Source organism: Canis lupus, chromosome X, assembly GCF_011100685.1.
Source record: "Canis lupus familiaris isolate Mischka breed German Shepherd chromosome X, alternate assembly UU_Cfam_GSD_1.0, whole genome shotgun sequence".
Taxonomy (NCBI): domain Eukaryota; kingdom Metazoa; phylum Chordata; class Mammalia; order Carnivora; family Canidae; genus Canis; species Canis lupus.
In genome coordinates, this window is record NC_049260.1 from 13,166,161 (window position 1) to 13,189,354 (window position 23,194).

General features: G+C 42.7%; 1 protein-coding gene and 1 long non-coding RNA gene across 11 annotated transcripts in view; one reads left to right on the forward strand and one right to left on the reverse strand.

Moving 5' to 3' along the window:
* Positions 1-6,644: 6,644 nt before the first annotated feature.
* On the reverse strand, positions 6,645-8,686 carry LOC111094907. 2 transcript variants are annotated; one of them, XR_005385904.1, is made up of 3 exons: positions 8,526-8,686; positions 7,587-7,633; positions 6,645-7,186 (listed from the first exon to the last, which is right to left on the reverse strand). It is a non-coding gene; the product is annotated as an uncharacterized LOC111094907 (long non-coding RNA). The 2 variants fall into 2 exon arrangements; XR_005385905.1 differs by having other exon boundaries at positions 8,358-8,686.
* A 272-nt stretch (positions 8,687-8,958) lies between these two features.
* The window catches only part of REPS2 (RALBP1 associated Eps domain containing 2), a 231,657-nt gene continuing 217,421 nt past the window's right edge, over positions 8,959-23,194 (forward strand). For 2 of the 9 annotated variants that reach the window (XR_005386165.1, XM_038586909.1), the window contains exon 1: positions 8,959-9,267. Coding sequence is in view for 8 of the 9 variants with exons in the window: in XM_038586909.1 (XP_038442837.1) it covers positions 9,034-9,267 (234 nt within the window). In the remaining variant the exon portion in view is untranslated. The remainder of the gene's footprint in view (positions 9,268-23,194) is intronic. The other 7 variants (XM_038586910.1, XM_038586911.1, XM_038586912.1 and 4 more) reach the window with 5 other exon arrangements.

A 23,194-nucleotide genomic window follows, 5' to 3' on the forward strand; every position in this document is an offset into this window, starting at 1 on the left:
TAGTTCTGATTTCTCCCTTGATTTAAATCAATTACTGGGGTGCCTGGATGGCTCCATTGGTTAAGCATCTGACTTCAGCTCAGGCCATGATCTCACGGTCCTGGGCTGGAGCCCTGAATCAGGCTCCGAGTTCAGTGGGAATCTGCTTCTCCGTTTGCCTCTCCTCCCCCTCGTGCTCTCAACTAAATAAATCTTAAAAAGAAAAAAATCAAGGGGTGCCTGGGTGGTGCAGTGAGTTGAGTCCGACTCTTGGTTTTGGTTCGGGTCATGATCTCAGAGTCCTGGGACAGAGCTCCGTGTTGGGCTCTGCACTCAGTGTGGAGTCTGCTTGGCACTATTTCTCGCTTCCTCTCCTTCTGCCCTTCCTGCTTGTGCTGTTTCTCTCTCTCTAAAATAAATTTAAAAATAAATCAATTATTTATTGAGCACCAGATAATTAAGATGTGCTCCTTGTCCTCAAAATGCTACTGGGAGCATTTTTGACTGTGAAAAAGGTTGTTCGGGGCTCATTGTCTTTATTTACTTCCTCTGTTTGTTTCTATGGTTCTATATTTGAGAAACAGTTTTATTTAAAATTTATCTCTAGAGAGAAGGGGAGTCATGTTTCACGGAACAGATATTGCTGTGGATGTAGTAAATCAGTTAATTGGAATTGTGATTTATGTACCTGCTGTCTCCTAGGGTTGCAATACCTCCAACAAAGTGATAAATGCATTTCTGGCCTTGCAAGGCTGAGACTCAGGTCCTAGATGATCCAGTAGTCACATTAACTTAGTCAACGTAGAGGGGGTAGGAAACAAAAATGAAGAATGAGGCTATAATCCATATTCACCATAAAAGGATGCTGTTTGCAGTGCTGGAAAAGTGGTCTTTGTTTATGGAATATAAGACTATACATACTCTACTGAGAGCACTTAAATATTTACAGATCGACTTGTGCTGCACATGCTTTTTCCGTGAGATGTGAGTCATATTACTCTCTGATGTAAAATCCTGGCTCAGGTTGGGATCCCTGGGTGCAGAGACTGAGATGGGGATTCTTGTGTAAATGCCTCATTGTGGGAATACTCTCAGGAGAAGGGGAGTGAAGGAAGCAGGGTGGGACTGGAGAGGGAGGTAAGCGAGGAAGCAGTCTCAGCTGAAGACTTGCTTCATTCTGATCCCACAGGCACTGTGGGGCATGATTTGTAGCACAGAGGTGGTCTCACCTTGAGGCAAAAGGCTGGCCTTTTATATTTCATTTCAGTCAGCCATTGGCTATGGGCTGGTCCGTGGGGGTGTAGGGTGTAGAAGTGTCACCTCCCTGAGGTGGCTCCAGTTTGGCTGAGGGGAAGTCTCCAAAGAAGGGAGCAGCTGTGAGACATTAGCAGACAACACTCCCTGATGGGTGCATTGCCTGCTGACGGGAATCTTGGCAGTGAACCAACAGTATCTACAATAGGTTTGAAATTTTTATATGGTCATTATGTCAGAATCCAGATAGATGTTCCCCCAAACCCATTCTTCTTCCTGGCTATATACGTTGACTACATTTCCCAGACTCCCTTGCAGTTTGCGGCAGCCTCATGACTCAGTTCTAACCAATGGAAAGCAAGGAGCAATGATACATGCCACCTCGGCCCTGGCCCATAAACCCCAGTGCAAGCAATCTTCCATGCTCTCTCTCTGTTTCCAGCTGTGTTGAGCTCTCTCTTTCTTTTTATAATTGCCAGATGCAGAGCATCTAGTGGAAGACTATGAGGTCCCGCAGGATGGAAGACCTACTAGACAGTGTCCTTGCATGAACACAAAGAGAACCACTCCTTTGCACAGACATTTGTTGGACTATGACTGGAGCAAGAAATAAATCATTACTAGGTTAATCCACTGAGATTTTTCAAGTTGTTTGTTTCAGTAGTTAGCCTACCATGACTCATTTAGTGAACGCTCTATTTTTCAGTAACCTGAATAGCTTCTGAAAATTTTATTTTCCAAATTCTATCAGTCTCATCAATAATAATCCTTGCTCAAATCTGTGGTGACCAAAGTGCTGAAGAACTAATGTAAGAATTTTCCTCTTATTCTTTAAAAACATAGAAGAAAGCTCTGACAGCATATTTGAGTATTATGGGTGAAATTTTTTTTAAAGATTTATTTATTTATGATAGACAGAGAGAGAGAGAGAGAGAGAGAGAGGCAGAGACACAGGAGGAGGGAGAAGCAGGCTCCAGGCAGGGAGCCCGACGTGGGACTTGATCCCGGGACTCCAGGATTCCGCCCTGGGCTGAAGGCAGGCACTAAACCACTGAGCCACCCAGGGATCCCCTTATGGGTGAATTTTAAAAGCACTATGAAAATATATGGCTAGGATAATTCTTCTTATTATTTTTAAGGATTTTATTTATTTATTCATGAGACATACACACACACAGAGGCAGAGACACAGGCAAAGAGAGAAGGAGGCTCCATGCAGGGAGCCCGATGTGGGACTTAATTGGGGGACTGTGGGATCACGACCCCAGCCAAAGGCAGATGCCCAACCACTGAGCCACTCAGGGGTCCCTGGCTAGGATAATTATTATCCAAAATCCAGTTCAGGGAAACCAAGCAGGAAGCTGCCTTCTCAAGGTTAGACAGCTTGCTATTGTCAACAAGTGGTGAGAACTGTTGGCTACAGTTTGTCTGACATAACCATTGGACTTGCCCAGTGCACAGAAAGCTTTTTAATGTTTCTGTTCAGCCATTCTCAGGGCCACCATGGAGAGAGGTGAACCATCTGATACCTGACCTAAGAGGCCAGCAGGGCTACTGACAATAAGCTGTTTGTTGCTTGGGAACAGCCACCTTCTCAATTTGTTAAGCTTTTGCTTCAGAGGATGGAATTGCTACAGGAAGGAAGAGGGCACATTCTCTCTCTCTCTCTCTCTCCACACACACATACACACACACACACACTAGGGTGGATATAGGATATAATTTCATTAATGTTCAAAACTGGTTTATGGGAGACAATAACTTGTAAGATTCATTGTCATTAGAGGTTTGCTGAGTGTACCGGGGCCAAGTACTCCAGCTGCTCTCTTTCTCTATGAGTGCAGAATGAATTGGGTGCGTCCATGTGGCTCACATCAGCTTTACTGTCTCTGGAATTGAATTGGAGACTCAGATTGGTTTGTGGCCACAATCAGGCTTCTTACTTTCCCTACCCTCTTCTTTCTCCACTTCAGAGAGAGAGTCTACAAAACAGACCTTTACCTGGCAAGCTGCAAGGACACTGCTGTCTTACACCCATCAAGTCCCACAAATGGGAATGGAGAGTGGCCCCACACTAGGGGTGCTTTCTATGTGAAATAGGGTAGAATGGAGTCCTCTCTGAGGGCAACAGAATTCAAGGGTGTTGGTGGTGGAGAGAGAGAGAAAGGTTGAAGGGGGGGTGTTGGGGAAGAGAGAAAGAGAAACAGAGATAGAGCGAGACAGAAAGATAGAGACAGACAGGGGTAGAGACAACATTGTTAAGAATCAGGAATGATCAGTTTCTTCACTCTTCCATCACTTCCTTAGAGACGAAAAAATGAGAGGAGCTGGGAGAAGTGCCAATGTTACTTCATCATACTCCCTCCTGGGGAGTAGAGAGGAAATTTCTCAAGAAAAAATGCGGCCAGGGGAATAAGATTCCCTCTCACACTGTCAAAGATCTTTCTTCACTTCCAGAAAAAAAAATCAGTCAAACAAGTGATTATTTAGCATTTACAATGGTCAGTCCCTCACTAAGTAATTCTTAAAGTTCACTGTCTTTGAGATACAGTTTCAAGACTCTCAATATCATTCATGAAAATCAGAGAAGCTGGCTAGAATTCTGTATAGTTCTCCTGCCCGGGTATCCTATCAATTGGCTGTAGGTATCAGAAAATATTAGGTCTCAGAAAAGAAGAGAAGAGAAAAGAAAAGAAAAGATTAGGTCTCCATACTATAAAACAGGAATCAGTAAATTTTTCCTGTAAATGTCCAGAGACGTTAAGCAATGACTCAACTCTGCCATTTTAGTGTGAAAACAGCCATAGACAACACATGAATGAAGGGGCCTGGCTGTGTTCCAGTAAAACTTTGCTTACAAATACTGAAATGGGAACCTCATACAATTTTCACATGTCCTGAAATACTATTCAGTGTACAGAAAGCACTATTTTTCAACTGTTAAAAAATGTATAACCCAAGGGGCGCCTGAGTGGCTCAGCTGTTAAGCCTCTCTCTCTCTTTTTTTAAAAGGTTTATTTATTTATTTTAGAGGTGAGGAGGGGCAGAGGGAATCTCAAGTAGACTTCCCGCTGAGTGCAGAGCCTGACCTGGGGCTTGATCCCAGGACCCAGAGATCATGACCTGAGCTGAAATCAAGAGTGGGTCGTTGAATCGGCTGAGCCACTCAGGTGCCCTAAGTGTCTGACTCCTGATCGCAGGTGAGGTCTTGATCTCAGGGTCAGTGAGTTCAAGCCCTGGGTTGGGAGCCTATTTAAAAAAAAGTGGAGCCTACTTAAAAAAAAAAAAAAAGAAAGAAAGTACAACCTGGGACATGTGGCTGGCTCTGTTGATAGAATTCAAGACTTTTTTATTTTTATTTTTATTTTTTTTTAATTCAAGACTCTTGATCACAGGGTCATGAATTCAAGCCCCATGTGTGGTGTGGAGTTTACTTAAAAAAAGTACAATCCATTCTTAGCTTATGAGCCATACAAAACCAGACTATTGGGGTGCCTGGGTGGCTCAGTCAGTTAAGCATTCAACTCTTTTTTTTTTAATTTTTTTTTAAATTTTTATTTATTTGTGATAGTCACAGAGAGAGAGAGAGAATGAGGCAGAGACACAGGCAGAGGGAGAAGCAGGCTCCACGCACCGGGAGCCCGACGTGGGACTCGATCCTGGGTCTCCAGGATCACGCCCTGGGCCAAAGGCAGGTGCCAAACCGCTGCACCACCCAGGGATCCCAGCATTCAACTCTTGATTTCAGCTCAGGTCATTCTCTCAGGGCTGTGGGCTCAAGCTCTGCATGGGGCTCTGTGCTGAGCGTGGAGCCTGTTCAGGAATCTCTCTCTTTCCCCTGCCTCTCTCTCCACTCTCTCTCTCTCTCTTAAAATAAAATAAAAATAAAACCAGGCAACTGGTCCTAGTTTTGCAACCCCTGCTTTAGGAAACTCTTCCCTACATGCAAACAGTACTTTGTTCTGAGTTTGTTTAGTTGCCATCTTCATACAGGGCACTGATGCTGGATTTAAAAGGAAAAAGCAAAACTTCAAGACTGTCTCTTGGCTATTCCTGATATACAGTTGACCCTTGAACAACACAGGTTGAACTGCGCCGGTCCACTTAATCTGTGAATTTTTCCCCATTAATACAGTGCAGTATTGTAAATGTTTTTTCTCTTATGATTTTCTTTTCTTTTTAAGAAAAGATCACAGATTATTTATTTGAGAGTGAGCGCACAGGAGCAGGGAGAGCTGCAGAAGGAGAGGTAGAAGCAGACTCCCCACTGAGCAGAGAGCCAGATGCCAGTTTTGATTCCAGGACTCTGGAATCATGACCTGAGCCAAAGGGCAGACACTTAACATACTGAGCCACCCAGGTGCCCTTCTTATGATTTTCTTAAAAACACTTTTCTCTAGCTTAGTTCATTGTAAGAATATAGTATGTAATATATACACAAAATATATGTTAATCAACTGTGTTTGCTATCGGGTAACGCTTCTGGTCAACAGGAGGCTATTAGTTAAGTTCCTAGAGAGTCAAAAGTTATATGTGTATTTTCTTTTTTTTTTTAAGATTTTATTTATTTATTCATAGAGACAGAGAGAGGCAGAGACACAGGCAGAGGAGAAGCAGGCATCATACAGAGAGAGCCTGATGTGGGACTCGATCCAGGGTCTCCAGGATCAGGCCCTGGGCCGCAGGCGGCGCTAAACCGCTGCGCCACCAGGGCTGCCCTATATGTGTATTTTCAACTGCACAGTGTTCAGTGCCCCTAATCCCTGCCTTGTTTCAAGGTCAACTATATTATCATTGTGGCCTTTTGCTATGATGGAGCCCAAACAAGTGTGTAAATTTAGAATTGTAAAAAGTAAAAAGAAATTCTCTTCTAAAACGTTCTTGTTTGGGGCACCTGGGTGGCTCAGTGGTTGAGCATCTGCCTTTGGCTCAGGTTGTGATCCCAGGGTCCTGGGATCAATTCCCATATCAGGCTCCCTGTAGGGAGCCTGTTTCTCCCTCTGCTTATGTCTCTGCCTCTCTTTCTGTGTCTCTCATGAATAAATAAATAAAATCTTTAAAAAAATTCTTGTTTACCGTCAGCCTTAAGGGATATGAGTGTTTCTAGTTTTTACATTCGTATCTGTGTTAACTCTAAAGTGTGATCACTATTGCTTTTACTCAAAAAACTACTGAAATAAAGAACAGTACTTGGCATTCCTTAGATATTAAAACATTTAAAAAATGCCATTTTCCCCTCCTGCATCCTGGGTTTAAATGTAACTCTTGTTGGGTCACTTCTGTCTCTTGTCTTCCATTTGAGCACCTTCCCTCTGGGATCCTAGAGCCCCAGAGAGGCTGTCCCTCTCCCCCCACCTCTACCCGCCATCTCCCTCCCTCCCATGCCAGTCTGCTGTCTCACACTCACCACTGTCTTGGCGCCTCAACCCTGGGGCTCCTCCCTCTTCTGTGAGCCTCCCTCTCTTGTCCTTCCTTTTACCTCCCCCAGTCCCTCCGATTTGTCAATAATCCATCTGGGTGCCTTCTTCATTAAGCCTTCCTGGCTGGGCTCTGGCTCCTGGATTTTCTCTCTTCTCTAAACTCCCACAGCGCTTAGCCTGGGGTACACGATTTAGCACTTAATTATACATTGTCTTTTATTGTTTGTTTTTCTTTGTTGTGTTAGTTTTGTCTTTTCCAGTGAAGCTGCAGACTCCTTGAAAGGAACACGTCTTGTATTTTTTTTTAATCCCTCACAGTACCCCCGTAGGGACACAGTTAATACTTCCTGTTCTACCAATAAGTGCTGCTTGATGGATAGGCACAGATGTAAGGCTTTCTATGCATTTCAGCAGGATCTGCAGTGCTGATGAGTATCTGTCAAATTTATTAAACTGAGTTGAATAATGAAGAGCAGCTTCGAATCTAGTATTCAGTTGGGTAAATCACACCATTTCTGCATCCATTTTCTCATCTGCAAAATGAAGATGAAAATGTTTTCCCAATCTACCTCAGAGAGTTACTGTGAGTCTTAAATGAGATAATGTAGCTTTGAACTGTATGAATATTAGGGATTATTATATCTCACATTTCTTTTTCCAGGTGTCACAGGGGAAAGTAGGTTTTGGCTTTTATCACAAAGGGTGAGTCCCTTTCTAACCTCTGTTAGAATAGTGGGTGATAAAAAAAAAAGAATAGTGGGTGATTCTCAGGGAATCCCAAGGATGTAACTAAAAAGGTAGGAAGGGCGTAAACATGATCTCTTGGCTTCCAGTTTTCCTTAGAAATTATCACAGTTTGGAAAATACAGGAGGTGGTGAGATTTTAAAATGGTAATTCCCCAGCTAAGATAGTCTTTGCTGTTCCTTACTTACCTATCCTCTCTGTATTCTTGTCCACAAGCTTAATTCTCTCCTGGTAGCTGTAAAGCAAAATGTGGTATAAGGAAATCTTAGTGAAGAGATGAGAACTTCCTGCTTTTAGAGTGGATCTTCTTCTCTATTTCATGTCCTTAGATTCCAAAAGGGAAATCTTACTCTGGTCACCATTTATGGATTGACATAATTTTTCTTCTTCTTCTTCTTCTTCTTTTTTTTTTTTTTGTTAAAAAACCCCCTGTTTTACTTAAGTAAACTTTATTTCCAAAGTGGGGCTTGAACTCATGATCCTAAGATCAAGAGTCATATGCTCCACCTAATCAACCTGCCAGGCACTCTAATCATTTTTGTTATCTATTTCTTATGTATTTCTTCCCCCTTCACCATTTGTTGATTTTTTTTCTCAGTCTTGTCCTTCCTCCTTATTTTAGTTTGACCAACATACCAAAGTATATTTGTTATCATCAGTGCTATTTCTTGAGATAGTGTTTGTTTTTAGTTAAAGTAAAATTATTTTGGGGTGAAAGGTTTATATATGTCTGTTTATTAAATTTGAAATTGTATTTTTTATTAGTGCTTAATTCTGGACTCATTTTTTCTTTGTGATATATATATGATATATATGATATATATGTGATATATATGATATATATATATATATATATGCAATTCTTCTTCCCAGGGCCCCTTTTCACTCTTATCACTCTAGTATTTAACACTAACTGACGGTATTCCTTTTTAAGGCACAACTCCAGGTATGAGCCATACCTGAGAAAGTAGCCTAACCTCATCTCCACCATGAATGCTAAGCGGAGTCACTGCGAGCAGTTCTTCTGGAGATCTCTGTCCTCCAGCTTTTCAGGACAGAAGCGCACTATGCAAAAAGGGAAGCTTAATTTCTCCTGTCTCCCCCCTCTTCTGCGAAGGGCGCCGCACCTGCTCCAGTTCTAGGGAAAAACCACCACAGCTTTCTCCGCCCCCTGAAAAGCGCCATGCTCCAGGTGGGTCTAGTCGTCTCCCTTCCCAGCCAGGGCGGAGAGCCGGAGGCGCCCCTGCGGGGCTCCGGGGGTGCGTCAGGCGCTGGCCCCCGGCCTCCCGGTCCGGGCAGCGCGGGCGGGGCGGGCGGCCGGCGGAGTTAGTTACCTGGCGCGGCGCGGGGCGGGGCGAGGCGGGGCGGGGCGGACGGCGGGGGCGGGGCCGGGGCACGATCCCAGGCTGCGATTGGTTCGCCCCGCGCCTGTCTCCATGTGCCGCGCGGCGGAGGCACAACATTCAAGTCTGGGGGCGGGGCCGGCGCGCGCCGGGAGGAAGCGGCGGCGCGGCAGCTGCGGGGCGTGGGGGCGGTGGCGGCGGCCGAGGCCGAGACCCAGGCGTCGGAGGCTGAGGCGGAGGCAGCTGTTCCCTACCCGGTGGCGGTGCTTCGCCGGACCCCCTTCCCGGCCCCATGGAGGCAGCGGCGGGCGGGGGCTGCGGCTCCGGGCCGCCGCTGCTGCTGAGCGAGGGCGAGCAGCAGTGCTACTCCGAGCTGTTCGCGCGCTGCGCCGGCGCCGCAGGCGGGGGCCCCGGGTCCGGGCCCCCTGAGGCCGCCAGGACCGTCCCCGGCACCGTCACCGCAGCCGCGGGCCCCGTGGCCGACCTGTTCCGGGCGTCGCAGCTGCCCGCCGAGACGTTGCACCAGGTATGTCCCCGCGCCCTCAGCCGGCGCCTGTCTGTGGGGACCATTTCTGTGGAGATCAGGGGGCGAGGTGGGCCGATAGGGCTGCTCAAGGACCTGGAGGCCTCGGCCAGGTCGAAGTCGGGGATGGCGGCGACGCCCTTGTCCCCCAGGGAGCACCAGCCTCCTCCGCAGCTCTGGAGGGTGCGCTCCCCGTCTTCCTCCCCTGAGACAGACTGACGCTCCCTCCCCTCCCCCGGCCATTGCTGGGGCTCTGCAGCCGCCCAGACCCAAAGTTTGCCTTGTTCTGGAAGTGCTGTTTGTTTTGGCTGGTGTCTGGTTTAACCTCTGCTCGCTGCTCCTGCCTTTCCCTCCCTTGGGTGGGTGGAAGGGGGTAGGTGCTCAGGGTGCCTTGCTGGAACTTGAACTTCCAAGTGTGTGTTTAGGTAAGTGTGTGTGTGTATACAGCGGGGCCCAGAACTCAATGTTGTCCGCCCCATGTACGTATTAATATATATATATATATCTACTATATGTATTTGCTCACTAATGTACTTCTGAATATTGATATTAAACTGGAAAGCCTTAACACGTTGCAGAGCAGGGACAAAGGGCTGTAAGAGGATGTCAGTCAAGGCAAAGCCAAGCTTACTGTTTAGGGCCAGAGATAGACCCCAGAGGTCCAGCATAGGAGACAGCTGTAGTTTCCCATCTTATTGCATGCACTTGAAACAGAACTGGAAAGTAATGTGTGTCACAGCTACCTCCTTTTAGCTGCTCCATACCTGGAAGAGGAGGAGGGGATGATCCACAGCACATGCTGTTTTTGTTTTGTGCTTTCCTTGGAGCTCGGAGAAAGACTATTTGATAACCATCGTCTTTTGATGTCACCAGGCTTTCATGTTGATAAGATTCTTTTTTTTTTTTTAAGATTTTATTTACTCATGAGAGACACAGAGACAGCGGCAGAGACACAGGCAGAGGGAGAAGCAGGCTCCATGCAGGGAGCCCAATCATGCCCTGGGCTGAAGGCAGGTGCTCAACTGCTGACCTACCCAGGCGTCCCATGTTGATAAGATTCTTAAAATCAGGCCCAAAACATGAAATGAAGCTTTTTTCAATTATTTTTTAAGTTTTAATTTTGATTCCAGTTAACATACAGTGTCATATTAGTTCTAGGTGTACTATATAGTAATTCAGTACTTCATACATCATCCTGTGCTCATCAGGACAAGCGCACTCTTTAATCCCCATCGCCTGTTTCACCCATCCCCCCAACTCCTCCCCTCTGGTAACCATCAGATTGTTCTCTATAGTTAATAGTATCTTTCTTGATTTGTCTCTTACTCATTTGTTTGTTTCTTAAATTCCACATATGAGTGAGATCATATAGTACTTGTCTTTCTCTGACTTATTTTGCTAAGCGTTGTACTCTAGTTCCATCCATGTCATTGCATATGGCAAGATTTCATTCTTTTTGATGCCTGAATAATATTTCATTGTGCGAAAAAAAATTTCGTTGTGTGTGTGTGTATAAACATATACATATATAAACATATACACACATCTTTATCATTCATCAATTGATGGACATGGACACTTAGGCTGCTTCCATATCATGGCTGTTGTAAGAATGCTGCTATAAAATATAAACACAGGGGTGCATGGAAATGAAGCTTTTCTTGAAAGCAGTAGTATAAAAGTTAACATCAATTGAATATTTGGAGTGGGAAGTGGTATTTTAAAATCTAGTTTCAGAGGATTAGTGAGGATTTTATGGCTCAGTTACAATGTCACTGTGTTTGTAGGTCGTTTTTCTTACCATTTAAGACTGCTTTATGCTGCTGGAGCATGCATATGCCTATATGTCTGTGAGCATAACTTTAGCCACTCTGTAATCTTTCACCTTTTATCTTATTTTTTAAAAAGATTTAATTTATTTATTCATGAAAGAGACACAGAAAGAGAGGCAGAGACACAGGCAGAGGGAGAAGCAGGCTCCATACAGGGAGCCCGATGTGGGACTTGATCCTGGAACTCCAGGATCTCGCCCTGAGCCAAAGGCAGGCACTAAACCGCTGAGCCACCCAGGGATCCCCTCTTTCACCTTTTAGAAAGGATTTCTGAAAATGTAATTAGTATTCACAGAACTTAGCATGGCTGTTTAGCCCTTAAGTAGTCCTTTTTTTTTTTTTAAAGAAGTCTTTTCTATGTAGAAAGTTCTGCAATTGCTGTTTGTGGTTGAGCTGAACTAGGTAGACACAAAAAGTCAGTGTCTTGGGACGCCTGGGTGGCTCAGCAGTAGAGCGTCCGCCTTTGGCTCAGAGCGTGATCCCAGGATCTGGAATCGAGTCCTGCATCCGGCTGCTTTCGGGGAGCCTGCTTCTCCTTCTGCCTGTGTTTCTGTCTGTTTGTCTCTCTCATGAATAAATAAATAAAATCTTAAAAAAAAAGTGAGTGTATTAAAACACAAACCATGGCCATTACTTGAGGCCCTCAGAATATTCCCAACCATATAAATTTATTAAATGCTCTTGCAACTTTTCAACTGAAAAAGGAATGAGTGACTGAGGCCACACAGCAAGTAAATGACAGCTGGGCACCTGCCAAGACCTATTTTGTAGTCAGTAATACATGTACTGTGATAAGAGAAAGCGGACATGCTAAATGTGAATGTGTTGGTTCCCCACTCCTAAGGAATTGGGGAGGGGACTTTCCTGGTGTTAGAAAAAATACACGCTCCTTTGAAGTATATATGATTTAGAAAGAACCCAAGGCACAGTGCATTTGCATGAATGATGTTATACTCTTGATGTCCAGTTGAAACCTGCTTGCAGAAGACTGCTTCAGATGTTGGCAAAGGGGGACATGCCTAGAAGATTGCTTGTAGTAAATCTCTCAGAGCTTTAAGCTCTGTTATTCAGTCCAGCAAAATAAAATACATCCTTCCCAATTAACCTAATATAATTGCAATAGTCCAGTATTCTTCATGCAGGTAAAAATGAACATCAAAGGCATCCTGGACAGGGAAATGTAATCAGAAGAGATTCAAGCAAAGGTAGCACTCAGCAGTCACCTGTTTTACCAACCATTTTGGTGATGTGTGGTATGGTGTGGTGTGGTGTGTTGTATCTTGATGTGTATGTGCATGCTCCATTTACCTCAATTTGCATTTCCCCATGAGTGTATTAGCCATTCTTTAAAACAAATGTAGAGGGATCCCTGGGTGGCGCAGCGGTTTAGCGCCTGCCTTTGGCCCAGGGCGCGATCCTGGAGACCCAGGATCAAATCCCACGTCAGGCTCCCGGTGCATGGAGCCTGCTTCTCCCTCTGCCTGTGTCTCTGCCTCTCTCTCTCTCACTGTGTGCCTATCATAAATAAATAAAAATTAAAAAAAAAAAAAAAAAAAAAAAAAAAAAATAAAACAAATGTAGACATTTTTAGCCTTTCCCTGTTAAACATGAACCTGTAAGTTCAGAATTAAGTGGCCCAACAGGTATAACTGCTCAAATCATGGAGGCACTAACCATCCCTGGTAATTTCTATGGTAACAGCCAGATTTTTTATCTTAATAAGCATATAATTAAGATTACCATGATGTTTCAGGCAGAGTGAAAATCTTACCTGGAGTAAATGTTTTACAAAAATACTTAATTTTGTCTCCTCCTTGCAGTAAAAATATACCTGTTACTTTGTCATGAAAGTTATGTTAAGAATTTCTTTCTGTTGACTCCTAACTCTGGGAAATGAACTAGGGGTGGTGGAAGGGAAGGTGGGCAGGGGGTGGGGGTGACTGGGTGGCGGGCACTGAGGTGGGCACTTGACAGGATGACCACTGGGTGTTATTCTGTATGTTGACAAATTGAACACCAATAAAAAATAAATTAAAAAAAGAATTTTTCTGTTGAAATATTATATATAAATTTTATTTTTTTCAGAGCAGTTTTATATTTGTAGCAAAGTAATGGGGAAAGTACAAAAATTCCCATACATACCCTACCAGCACACATGTACAGCCTCCATCATTATCAACATCCCTCACCAGACTGGTACATTTGTTGACATTGACATATCATTATTGCTCAAAGTCTATAGTTTGCATTAGGACTTGCTCTTGGTGTTGTACGTTCTTATGTTTTTTTAAAAAATATATATTTATTAAGACAATTTTTTAGAGCAGTTTTAGGTTCAGAGCAAAATTGAAGGAGAGGTGCATAGTGTTCCCATAATGCCTCCTGATCACACACATACACAGTCTCTCCCATTAGGAAAACTTCCCTCCAGAGTGGTACATTTTTTACAATTGATAAACCTACATTGACATATCATAATTACCCAGAGTCCATAGTTTACATTAGGGTTCACTCTTGGTGTTGAGCATTGTATGAGTTTGGACAAATGTATAATAACATGTATTTACCATTAAAATATCATACAGAATAGTTTCACTGCCCCTAAAAATGCTCTCTGCTCCGCACAGTCATCCCTTCCTCTTACCCCCAACCCCCAACCCCAGGCAACCACTGATCTTTTTACTGTCTTTATATTTTTGCACTTTTAAAGAATGTCATATAGTTAGAAAAACACAGTATGTAATCGTTTCAGTTGGCCTCTTTCATTAATAATATGCACTTGAGATTCCTCCATGTCTTTTCATAGCTTAATGGCTTATTTCTTTTTAGTGCTGAATAATACTACATTGTCTGGACGGACCAAAGTTTATCCATTCATGAACTAGAGGACGTCTTGGTTGCTTTCAAGTTTTGGCAGTTATGGCTCAAGTTGGCATAAATACCTGTGTGCAGGTTTTTGTGTGGACTTAAGTTTTCAACTCCTTTGTGTAAATACCTAGTAGTATGATTGCTGGATCATATGGTAAGAGTATCTTTAGTTTTATAGGAAACTGCCAAACTGTCTTCCAAAGTGGCTGTGCCATTTTGCAATCCCCTCAGCCATGCATGAGAGTTCATGTTGCTCCATATTCTCAGCAGTATTTAACAATACCAGTGTTTTTGATTTTGACCAAAGGAATGTAGTGATATCTCATTGTTGTTCCTATTTGCAATTCCCTAATGACATGATGTTGAGCATCATGTCATATACTTATTTGCCATCTTTTTTTTTTAAGATTTTATTTATTTATGAGAGACACACAGAGAGAGAGAGAGAGGCAGAGACATAGGCAGAGGGAGAAGCAGGCTCCATGCAGGGAGCCCATGTGGGACTCAATCCCGGGTCTCCAGGATCACGCCCTGGGCTGAAGGTGGTGTATTTGCCCTCTTGAATTATATTTTAATGCATCATAATAGCCTATTTTATTTATTTATTTTTAAAAAGATTTTTATTTATTCAAGATAGACATAGAAAGAGAGGCAGAGACACAGGCAGAGGGAGAAGCAGGCTCCATGCCAGGAGCCTCACTCAGGACTCGATCCCAGGACTCCAGGACTGCACCCTGGGCCAAAGGCAGGCGCTAAACCGCTGAGCCACCCAGGGATCCCCATAATAGCCTATTTTAAAAAGATCTTTGGTCCTATTTTTGGAGTATTTATCTTCATGTGCTGATTTATTTAAAAGCCAAATTTCAGTACTAGGTGAAAAATGGTAGGACGATATCCTTTTAAATTACAAAAATTTGGGCAGCCTGGATGGCTCAGTGGTTTAGTGCTGCCTTCGGCCCTGGGCCTGATCCAGGAGACACGGGATCGAGTCCCACGTCAGGCTCCCTGCATGGAGCCTGCTTTTCCCTCTGCCTGTGTCTCTGCCTCTCTCTCTCTCTCTCATGAATAAGTAAATAAAATATATTAAAAAAATAAATTAGAAAAAGTTAATATGAATGTCTGAGAAACGGTTTTTAAGACAACGATCTACAAATGTTAGAGCGATTGGTTTCCCAGGTTGTGAAGTATTTCATTGGTATTCAAAGACCAGCATTTTACTAGATGGCATAGGGTGGTGTGGTGGGAATCAGGTTTGGGTTTGACATGTATTTGAGTTTCTGTTACTCATAATGCACAGTTCTAGGTACTGAGATTACATCAATGGATCAAACACAAATCCCTGTCCTCATGGAGTTTACATTCCAATGCAAATGTTTTTTATTCTTCAGTTTGTTTGAGTTTATTCAGTTTCAAATATAGCCTTTAGAGCATCTGGCTGGCTCAGTTGGGTAGAGCACACAACTCTTGATCTAGGGGTTGTGAGTTCAAGCCCCATGATGGGCATAGAGCTTACTTAAAAAATAAAGAAGGAATATAACCTCTAGAAATAAAGTGTCTATCTTGAACTAGCAAGTTTTATATTTGCTGTAATGAATTAAACTATGTAGACTTATTGATAATATTCATCTTTTAGGATGGTATGTTAGTCTCTGGGAATGCTGTGTATATTTGAAGTAGTCATAATTTGTTTTAATTTTTATGATGTCAACTCTTTTTGTTTTGAAATGGTGTATTTTTTAATTGGGATCTAATTAACATGTAACATTATATTAGTTTCAGGTATACAACATAATGATTCAGTATTTGTTTTTTTTTTCAGTATTTGTATATTTTGTGAAATGATCACCACAGTAAGTCTACATCTATCACCATACATAGTTAGAAATTTTTTGTGTGATCAGAACTTTTATGATATACTCTCTTGGCAACTTTCAAATATATAATACCATATTATTAACTACAGTCACCATGCTATACATTAAATCTTCATGACTTATTTTATAACTGGAAGTTTGTAACTTTTGATCACTTTCATCTGTCCCCCCCCACCTATCTATTCCTCTGTATTTATGAGTTCAAGTTCTTTGTTTTTAGATTCCACATGTAAGTGAGATTATATGGTATTTGTCTTTCTCTGACTTGATAGTTAACTCTTAGACATTAAGGGGAATAGCTCTAAAACACTACTGATTGTGTAATATCAAGGGAAATCACTGAATTGGAAAAAAGCTGATAAATGTCTGCTTGTTTAAGCAGCTTTGATTGAGGTAAAGAAGTAATAAAGTTGCTAGAAGTAGGGGCTGTTTTAAAAATTCCTGTGTGGGCAGCCCCCGTGGTGCAGCGGTTTAGCACCACCTACAGCCCAGGGCATGATCCTGGAGACCCAGGGCTCCCTGGATGGAGCCTGTTTCTCCCTCTCCCTGTGTCTCTGCCTCTCTCTCTCTCCTCTCTGTGTATTCTCATGAATAAATAAATAAAATCTTTAAAAAAAATAAAAATAAAAATTCCTGTGCATGGAATCAGATTTTTAAAAAAGATTTATTTATTTTAGAGAGTGCAGGGTGGGAGGAGTTGGGGGTGGGCAGAGAATCTCAAGCAGACTCCCTACTGAGCACAGAGGATGTGGAGGCCCAATCCCATGAGCCTGAGATCACTGTAGTCGAAATCAAGATTTGGACACTGGTGGGGGAGCCCTAGGTGGTGCAGTTGGTTGGGTGTCCCACTCTTGGTTTTGGCTCAGGTCATGATCTTGGGGATCATGATATTGGGCCCTGACTGGGGCTTTGAACTCTGTGAGGAGTCTGCTGAGGTTTCTCTTTCCCTTTTCTTCCACCCCTCTCTGTGCTAAGTAAGTAAATCTTAAAAAAAAAAAAAAAAGTTGCTCAGGGCATCTGGGTGGTAGAGTCAGTTAAGTGTCCCAACTCTTGGATTTGGCTCAGGTTGTGATATCAGGGTTATGAAATTGAGCCCTGCATCAGGCTCCCCACTTAGCACGGAGCCTACTTGAGATTCCCTCCCTTTCTTAATGCCCCTCCTGCTTGTGTGTGTACTCTCTCTCTCTTTCAAAAAAAAAAAAAAAGATGTTAAACTGACTGAGCCACCCAGGTGCCCTGTGCATGGACTCATCTTTGGGAAGAAGTCCTATCTATCTATCTATCTATCTATCTATCTATCTATCTATCTATCTATCTATCTATCTGTTTTTAAAAAAGATTTATTTATTTATTCATGAGAGACACACAGAGAGAAAGGGAGAGACACAGGCAGAGGGAGAGGCAGGCTCCATGCAGGGAGCCTGATGCAGGACTCCATCCCAGATCCCGGGATCACGCCCTGAGCCAATGGCAGACACTCAACTGCTGAGCCACCCAGGTGTCCCAAGAAGTCCTATTTAAAGATTTTCTTGTAATTCATTGAAGCAACTGTTTAATCATTAAAGAAAACTATAGGTAAAAGACAGAATTCTTTTTTTATAAAGATTTTATTTATTAGAGACACAGAGAGGGGCAGAGACATAGGCAGAAGGAGAAGCAGGCTCCTCATGGGGAGCCCAATGTGAGACTTGATCCCAGGATCACTACCTGAGCCAAAGGCAGATGCTCAACCACTGAGCCCCCCAGGGGTCCCAAGACAAAATTCTTGTGAACTTTTCATCATTGTTAGATTATTAGCCAAAACTATTTTTTAAAAATGCAAATAAAGCAGTTTTCTATTTTTGCATCTTTATATCATAGTCCTTTGTAATATACACTTTAAGGAGAGAGGCCAGAATATTAAAACAGCAAGTAAGAATGTATCCTGTTTGAGATAGTACTCTTTTTTTTTGTAAAAGAGAAAGAGTGCCAGCAGATAGATATAGGAAATTCCAGAGCCAAACCATTGTGTGGTTTAAAGAGGGACATTTGTATAATAGTTGCTTGTTGACTTTTTTATAACAAAAATATTTTGGGTGAAAAAAAATATTTCAGGTGTGTAAAACTTAGAGGATTACCCAACAAATAAGTAAAACAATTCATTTACTGCGAGGGGTTCCTGTGACCTTCTTCTCTGGTCCCATTCTCCTTCCTTCCAACCCCAGAGGTTATTACTGTCCTGAATTTGGTGTGCAATGAATTGAAAAAATGTTAATACTTATATTATATGTATATATATCATCTGTGTATATAGTGTGTGTGTGTGTGTGTATATGTCACTAAAATAATATATTGTTTTGTATGGCTTTTCAACTTAAAATTAGGAGTATTGTACTCTTAACTGTAACTTGCTTTTCCTCACATTGTTTTTGAGATTCATCTTTATTGACACACGTAGCTCTAGTTCATTTATGTTTCCTTTTTAAAAATCTTCATTACCTACTCTTACAGTGACTCATCATTATGGTGCTGTAAAGACCTTTATGCCTAAGGAAACTAGGTGGCATTTTTATTTGTATAGGATGTCACATGACTGCAGGACTGTGCTAAACGTGTACAAATATTAAAAGCTCCTTTATAGGGTAGCAGAATGCACGCTATATTCTTGAAGTGTTAGAGGACTGTAGAGTTAATTTTTTTGGTTTGGCTTTCAAAGGCTTTCTCTCTCTCTCTCTCTCTTTTTAGGAAAATCTCAAACAAGTAGAATAATACTACATTAAGCTCCTCTGTGCTTGCCATCCATGCTCAACAACCATAAATGCACATGTGGTCAGTTCTGTTCCCACTTTTGTACCCTAGCCCTCTGTTATCCTAAAGCAAATTTCAGACATCATACAATTCATAGGATTTAAAAAAAGGAACCTGAGAGTGGTCAGAGATGGGAACATAGAGGGGTTTAATATAGGCAGAAAAGGTATCTGTGGCCTTCGGTCAAATGTAAAGACTGAACCATGGTTCTACACGATCAAGCTATTTGCAGTCTTTAAGGTAATGATGTTTGAGACTGATTTAGAATGATTGGGTAAACCAGTAGGGAGTTGGAAAAGGTAACAAAAGTGAAGACTAGTAATTAATACAAGGTGCGGTACCTGACTGGTTCAGTTGGTGTAGCATGCAACTCTTGATCTTAAGGTTGTGAATTCAAGCCCTGAGTTGGGTTAGAGATTACTTTAAAAAAAAAAAAAGCAAGATGGATTTGAATATTGGCCTAGTTTCACATGCATAACTGGGGACTGTCCTACTTTAAGGGCATAGAAAATTGGTTGTGAGGAAATCTTGAGTTGTTTCACTAATTATCAGTAATTATTAAAAGCGGGTTTGGTTCCTTTCTAGGTTTTTCCCCCAAACTTTGTTTCGTAAAGGCAAGTATCTAGGATTTTGTATTTGTATCATTTGCTTCTTTAGTACATGTCTTTTGGTGGGCATCTAAGTCTGTTTGGGCTGCTATAACAAATACGACAGACTGGGTGGCTTATAAACTGTGGAAATTTATTGTCCACAGTTCTGGAGGCTGGTAGTCCAAGATCAAGGTATCAGCATATTTGCTTCCTAGTGGGGGGCCCCTTTCCTGGTTCATAGCTGGCACCTTCTTGTTGTGTCCTTATAAGGTGGAAAGGGCTAGGGATCTCTCTGGAGCCTCTTTATAAGGCATTAAATCCTATTCTTGAGGGCTCTACCCTCATGAGCTAAGCTCCTCCCAAAGGCCTTACCTCCTAATACCATCACATTGGGCATTAGAATTTCAACATATGTATTTTGTGGGAGACTCATTCATTTTTTTAAAGATTTATTTTTATTTATTTATGATAGTCAGAGAGAGAGAGGCAGAGACACAGGCAGAGGGAGAAGCAGGCTCCATGCCGGGAGCCCGACGTGGAACTCGATCCCGGGACTCCAGGATTGCGTCCTGGGCCAAAGGCAGGCACAAAACCGCTGAGCCACCCAGGGATCCCCATGGGAGACACATTCAGATCATAGCAGCAACTAACCATCCTGGGTTGCTCAGGCCTCTGGGGTTTCCTGGAGCATGAGACTCAGGTTTCAAAGCAGAACAGTTGGAGGGCAAATTGGGATGGTTGGTCGCCCCCTCTATTGGTTACTGCATTAATTATCTTATTGCTCTGTAATGACTTTGAATACATTTAAATTGGAGCTTAAAACAACACATTTATTATCTTACTGTTCCTTTGGGTCAGGAGTCCTGACATGGCTTAATTGTCCTCAGCTCAGGGTTTCACAAGGCTAAAATCAAGGCATTGGCTGGGTGGCATTCCTTTGTGGAGCTCTGGGACCTCTTGGAGCTCATGTCATTTTTAGTAGAATTCAGTTCCTTGTGAGTTTAGGACTGAAGATCTCAGCTACTAGAGATCACCTGCAGTTTCCTGCCACATGGCTCTTTCCATAGGCAGTTCATAATTATGGCTGTTGGCTTCTTTAAGGAGATTTTCTCTCTCCAGTTGTCTTAGAGGAGTGTGGACACCTCCATTGCTTTTGGCATATCCTGTTGGTTAGAAGCAAGTCACAGGTTTTGTCTGCAGTGAAGGGGAGAGGATTATTCAAAAGCATAGACACCAGGAAGGGAGAATTATTGGGGGTATGTGTCACCTTAGGAATTTTGTGCCACACTTGCCTTCCAGAGTTTTCTGAAGCAGAAAATTACTCTGTTTAGCTTTTTGGGGCCAGAGAATATAGATGTTTTTGCTCAACCACTCATTTAAAATTTCTTTATCTTTTTAAAAAACATTTTCATGCATAATTCATTTTCTTATGCCAAGTAGAACTGGCAAATATATTATCTTCTTATGTATTATTTTCAATTTTAGTCTTTAGGCAATTTGTTTTTCCTCTTAACTAGTGGGAGGCAGGAAAAGAAGTGGAAATGCAGATATGAATGCCCTGCATTCCCACTCCTGCTTGGAATACTCTAAAGCAGGCACTGGTTCTGTTTTAGGGGTCAGTGGATTTGGATGTGGAAAAAGATACATTTTTATTTGTACCAACTCGTAACTGAAATGAAGCATTTCCTTCCATTGTGCATATAGGCACAAACCACAGTAGTATTAGTAGTACCCGTGATTTCATCACCTGTAGAAGTAGGATTTTTAAAAATCATTTTACAATTATCACAGGTAGTAATACATAGTCAAACACATGCATGACTACCACAAACTTGCTTTTTAATAATTTGATAGCTATATTTCAGTATGTTTCTTTTATAATCCTACCTATTTTAAGTGTTTAATGGTATGCATTTAAAAACATTATTCTGGGGTGCCTGGGTGGCTCAGTTGATTAAGTGTCCACCTTTAGCTCAGGTCATGATCCCAGGGTCCTGGGATGGAGCCCCATGTCAGGCTTGCTGCTCAGCAGGAATTCGGCTTACCCCCCCTTCCTCTGCCTGCTGCTCCCCCTGCTTGTGCTCTCTCTCTCTCTCTGTCAAATCCATCCATCCATCAATCAAACAAAATTATTGAGAAGAGGTCCATGCAGACTACCAAAGGGCAGGGAGCATAGGACAAAAACAATTAAGAAGCCCTGCTCTGAAGAATTGCAAGGTGTCTGGACTAGGAACTTCAGTTCTTCAGAGTTCATTGGTTCTAAAGTCAGAATGGCAGCAGCACTGCTGGCAGGTCTGGGTCAGGAATGAGATTCCATAAGGCTGCGGTGGTCCCTCCCCCTCCAGTCAGCCCTGTGAGGGGGAAGGAAGCTCAGAGAGAATGAATGCCCAGCTTCTTCCACCAGGAATTCACCCTGCAGTCCCTGCTCAGCTTTCTCTGCTCCTGACCTTTCTATCTGGCCCGCTCTACTTCACTTCATTCCAGAGAACCCCTGTGGAGTGCATGCCGGCTGGCTTTTGGGCCTGTTTTATTTACCACTATTATCTCTACTTCAGAGACTGGCTAGAACATGAACCTGAAAGGAAAAGTGATTTTTAACAGACTGGAGAAACTCGGCTAGCCTCATAATTTAATTCAGGACCAGGAGACGCTATTTAATATTAGTTTAGTAGTAAATATTTGCTTTGACTTAATTTATTTGTAACACTTTGCCATTGGTTTACAGAAAAATAGTTTTGTTCAGCCTCCTGGGGGTAATTAAATGTTTCACCTGTGTTAATTTCCTGACTAATTGCATAAATGCCAGCAATTAGGAATTGTTTCTGCTTTTTTTGAAAAGCAGGTTTTCTTAAATGTGTAATGTTTGCCCTGGTGCCTTCAAAAGAACATATTTAATGCAATAATCTCTGTTTATTCTTTAGTTCAGGGTCATTCTTGTGAAAAACAGATGATTTTACATGAACAGGCTTTTCCTCCTGGAGGTGTTTGGTGTGCTTGCTTTTTGAGGTTTTTTTCTTTTTCCTTTAGGGTTGCTTTGAAATTGTTCTAAAATGTTTTAATTCCTTTCCTTTGCATACACTGTGGTAACTTTAAGACCTATTAACTGAGAAATGGCACTGAAAGCAAAGTCTGTGAAATTTACCATGTGGAGGTCTTAGATTATTTTTTTCTTTTTTTAAAGATTTTATTTATTTATTCATGAGAGGCACACACAGAGAGAGGCAGAGACATAGGCAGAGGGGGAAGCGGGCTCCATGCAGGGAGCCCAATGTGGGACTCTATCTCAGGACCCCAGGATCATGCCCTGGGCTGAAGGCAAGCGCTCAACAACTGAGTCACCCAGGTGTCCCTCATCTATCATCCATCTATCTATCTATCTATCTATCTATCTATCTATCTATCTATCTATCTATCTATCTATGAGAGTGTGCAAGCTGCAGCAGGGAGGGGCAGAGGGAGAGAGAATCTTAAGCAGGCTCCACGCCCAGCCCAGAGCCTCAGAGGGGGCTTGGATCTCATAACCCTGAGATCGCAACCTGAGCCCAAATCAAGAGTCAGACACACAACCAACTGAGCTACCCAGGCACCCCTAGAGTCTTTTAATTTATTCTTTGTTCTGTATCAAGGTTTCTCTACCTCTGCACTATTGACACTTTGGGCCAGATCATTCTTTGCTGTGGGGGCTGTCCTGTGCATTATAGAATGTCTCGCAGCATCCCTGGTCTCTATTTAGTAGATGCCAGTATCTGCCTGTCCCCTAGTTGTTACAACCAAAAATGTTTCTAGATACTGTCCTTTGGGGCAAAATCTACTCTGGCTGTACATACGTGATAACAATCATGGTAGCTGGGATCCCTGGGTGGCGCAGCGGTTTGGCGCCTGCCTTTGGCCCAGGGCATGATCCTGGAGACCCAGGATCGAATCCCACATCGGGCTCCCGGTGCATGGGGCCTGCTTCTCCCTCTGCCTGTGTCTCTGC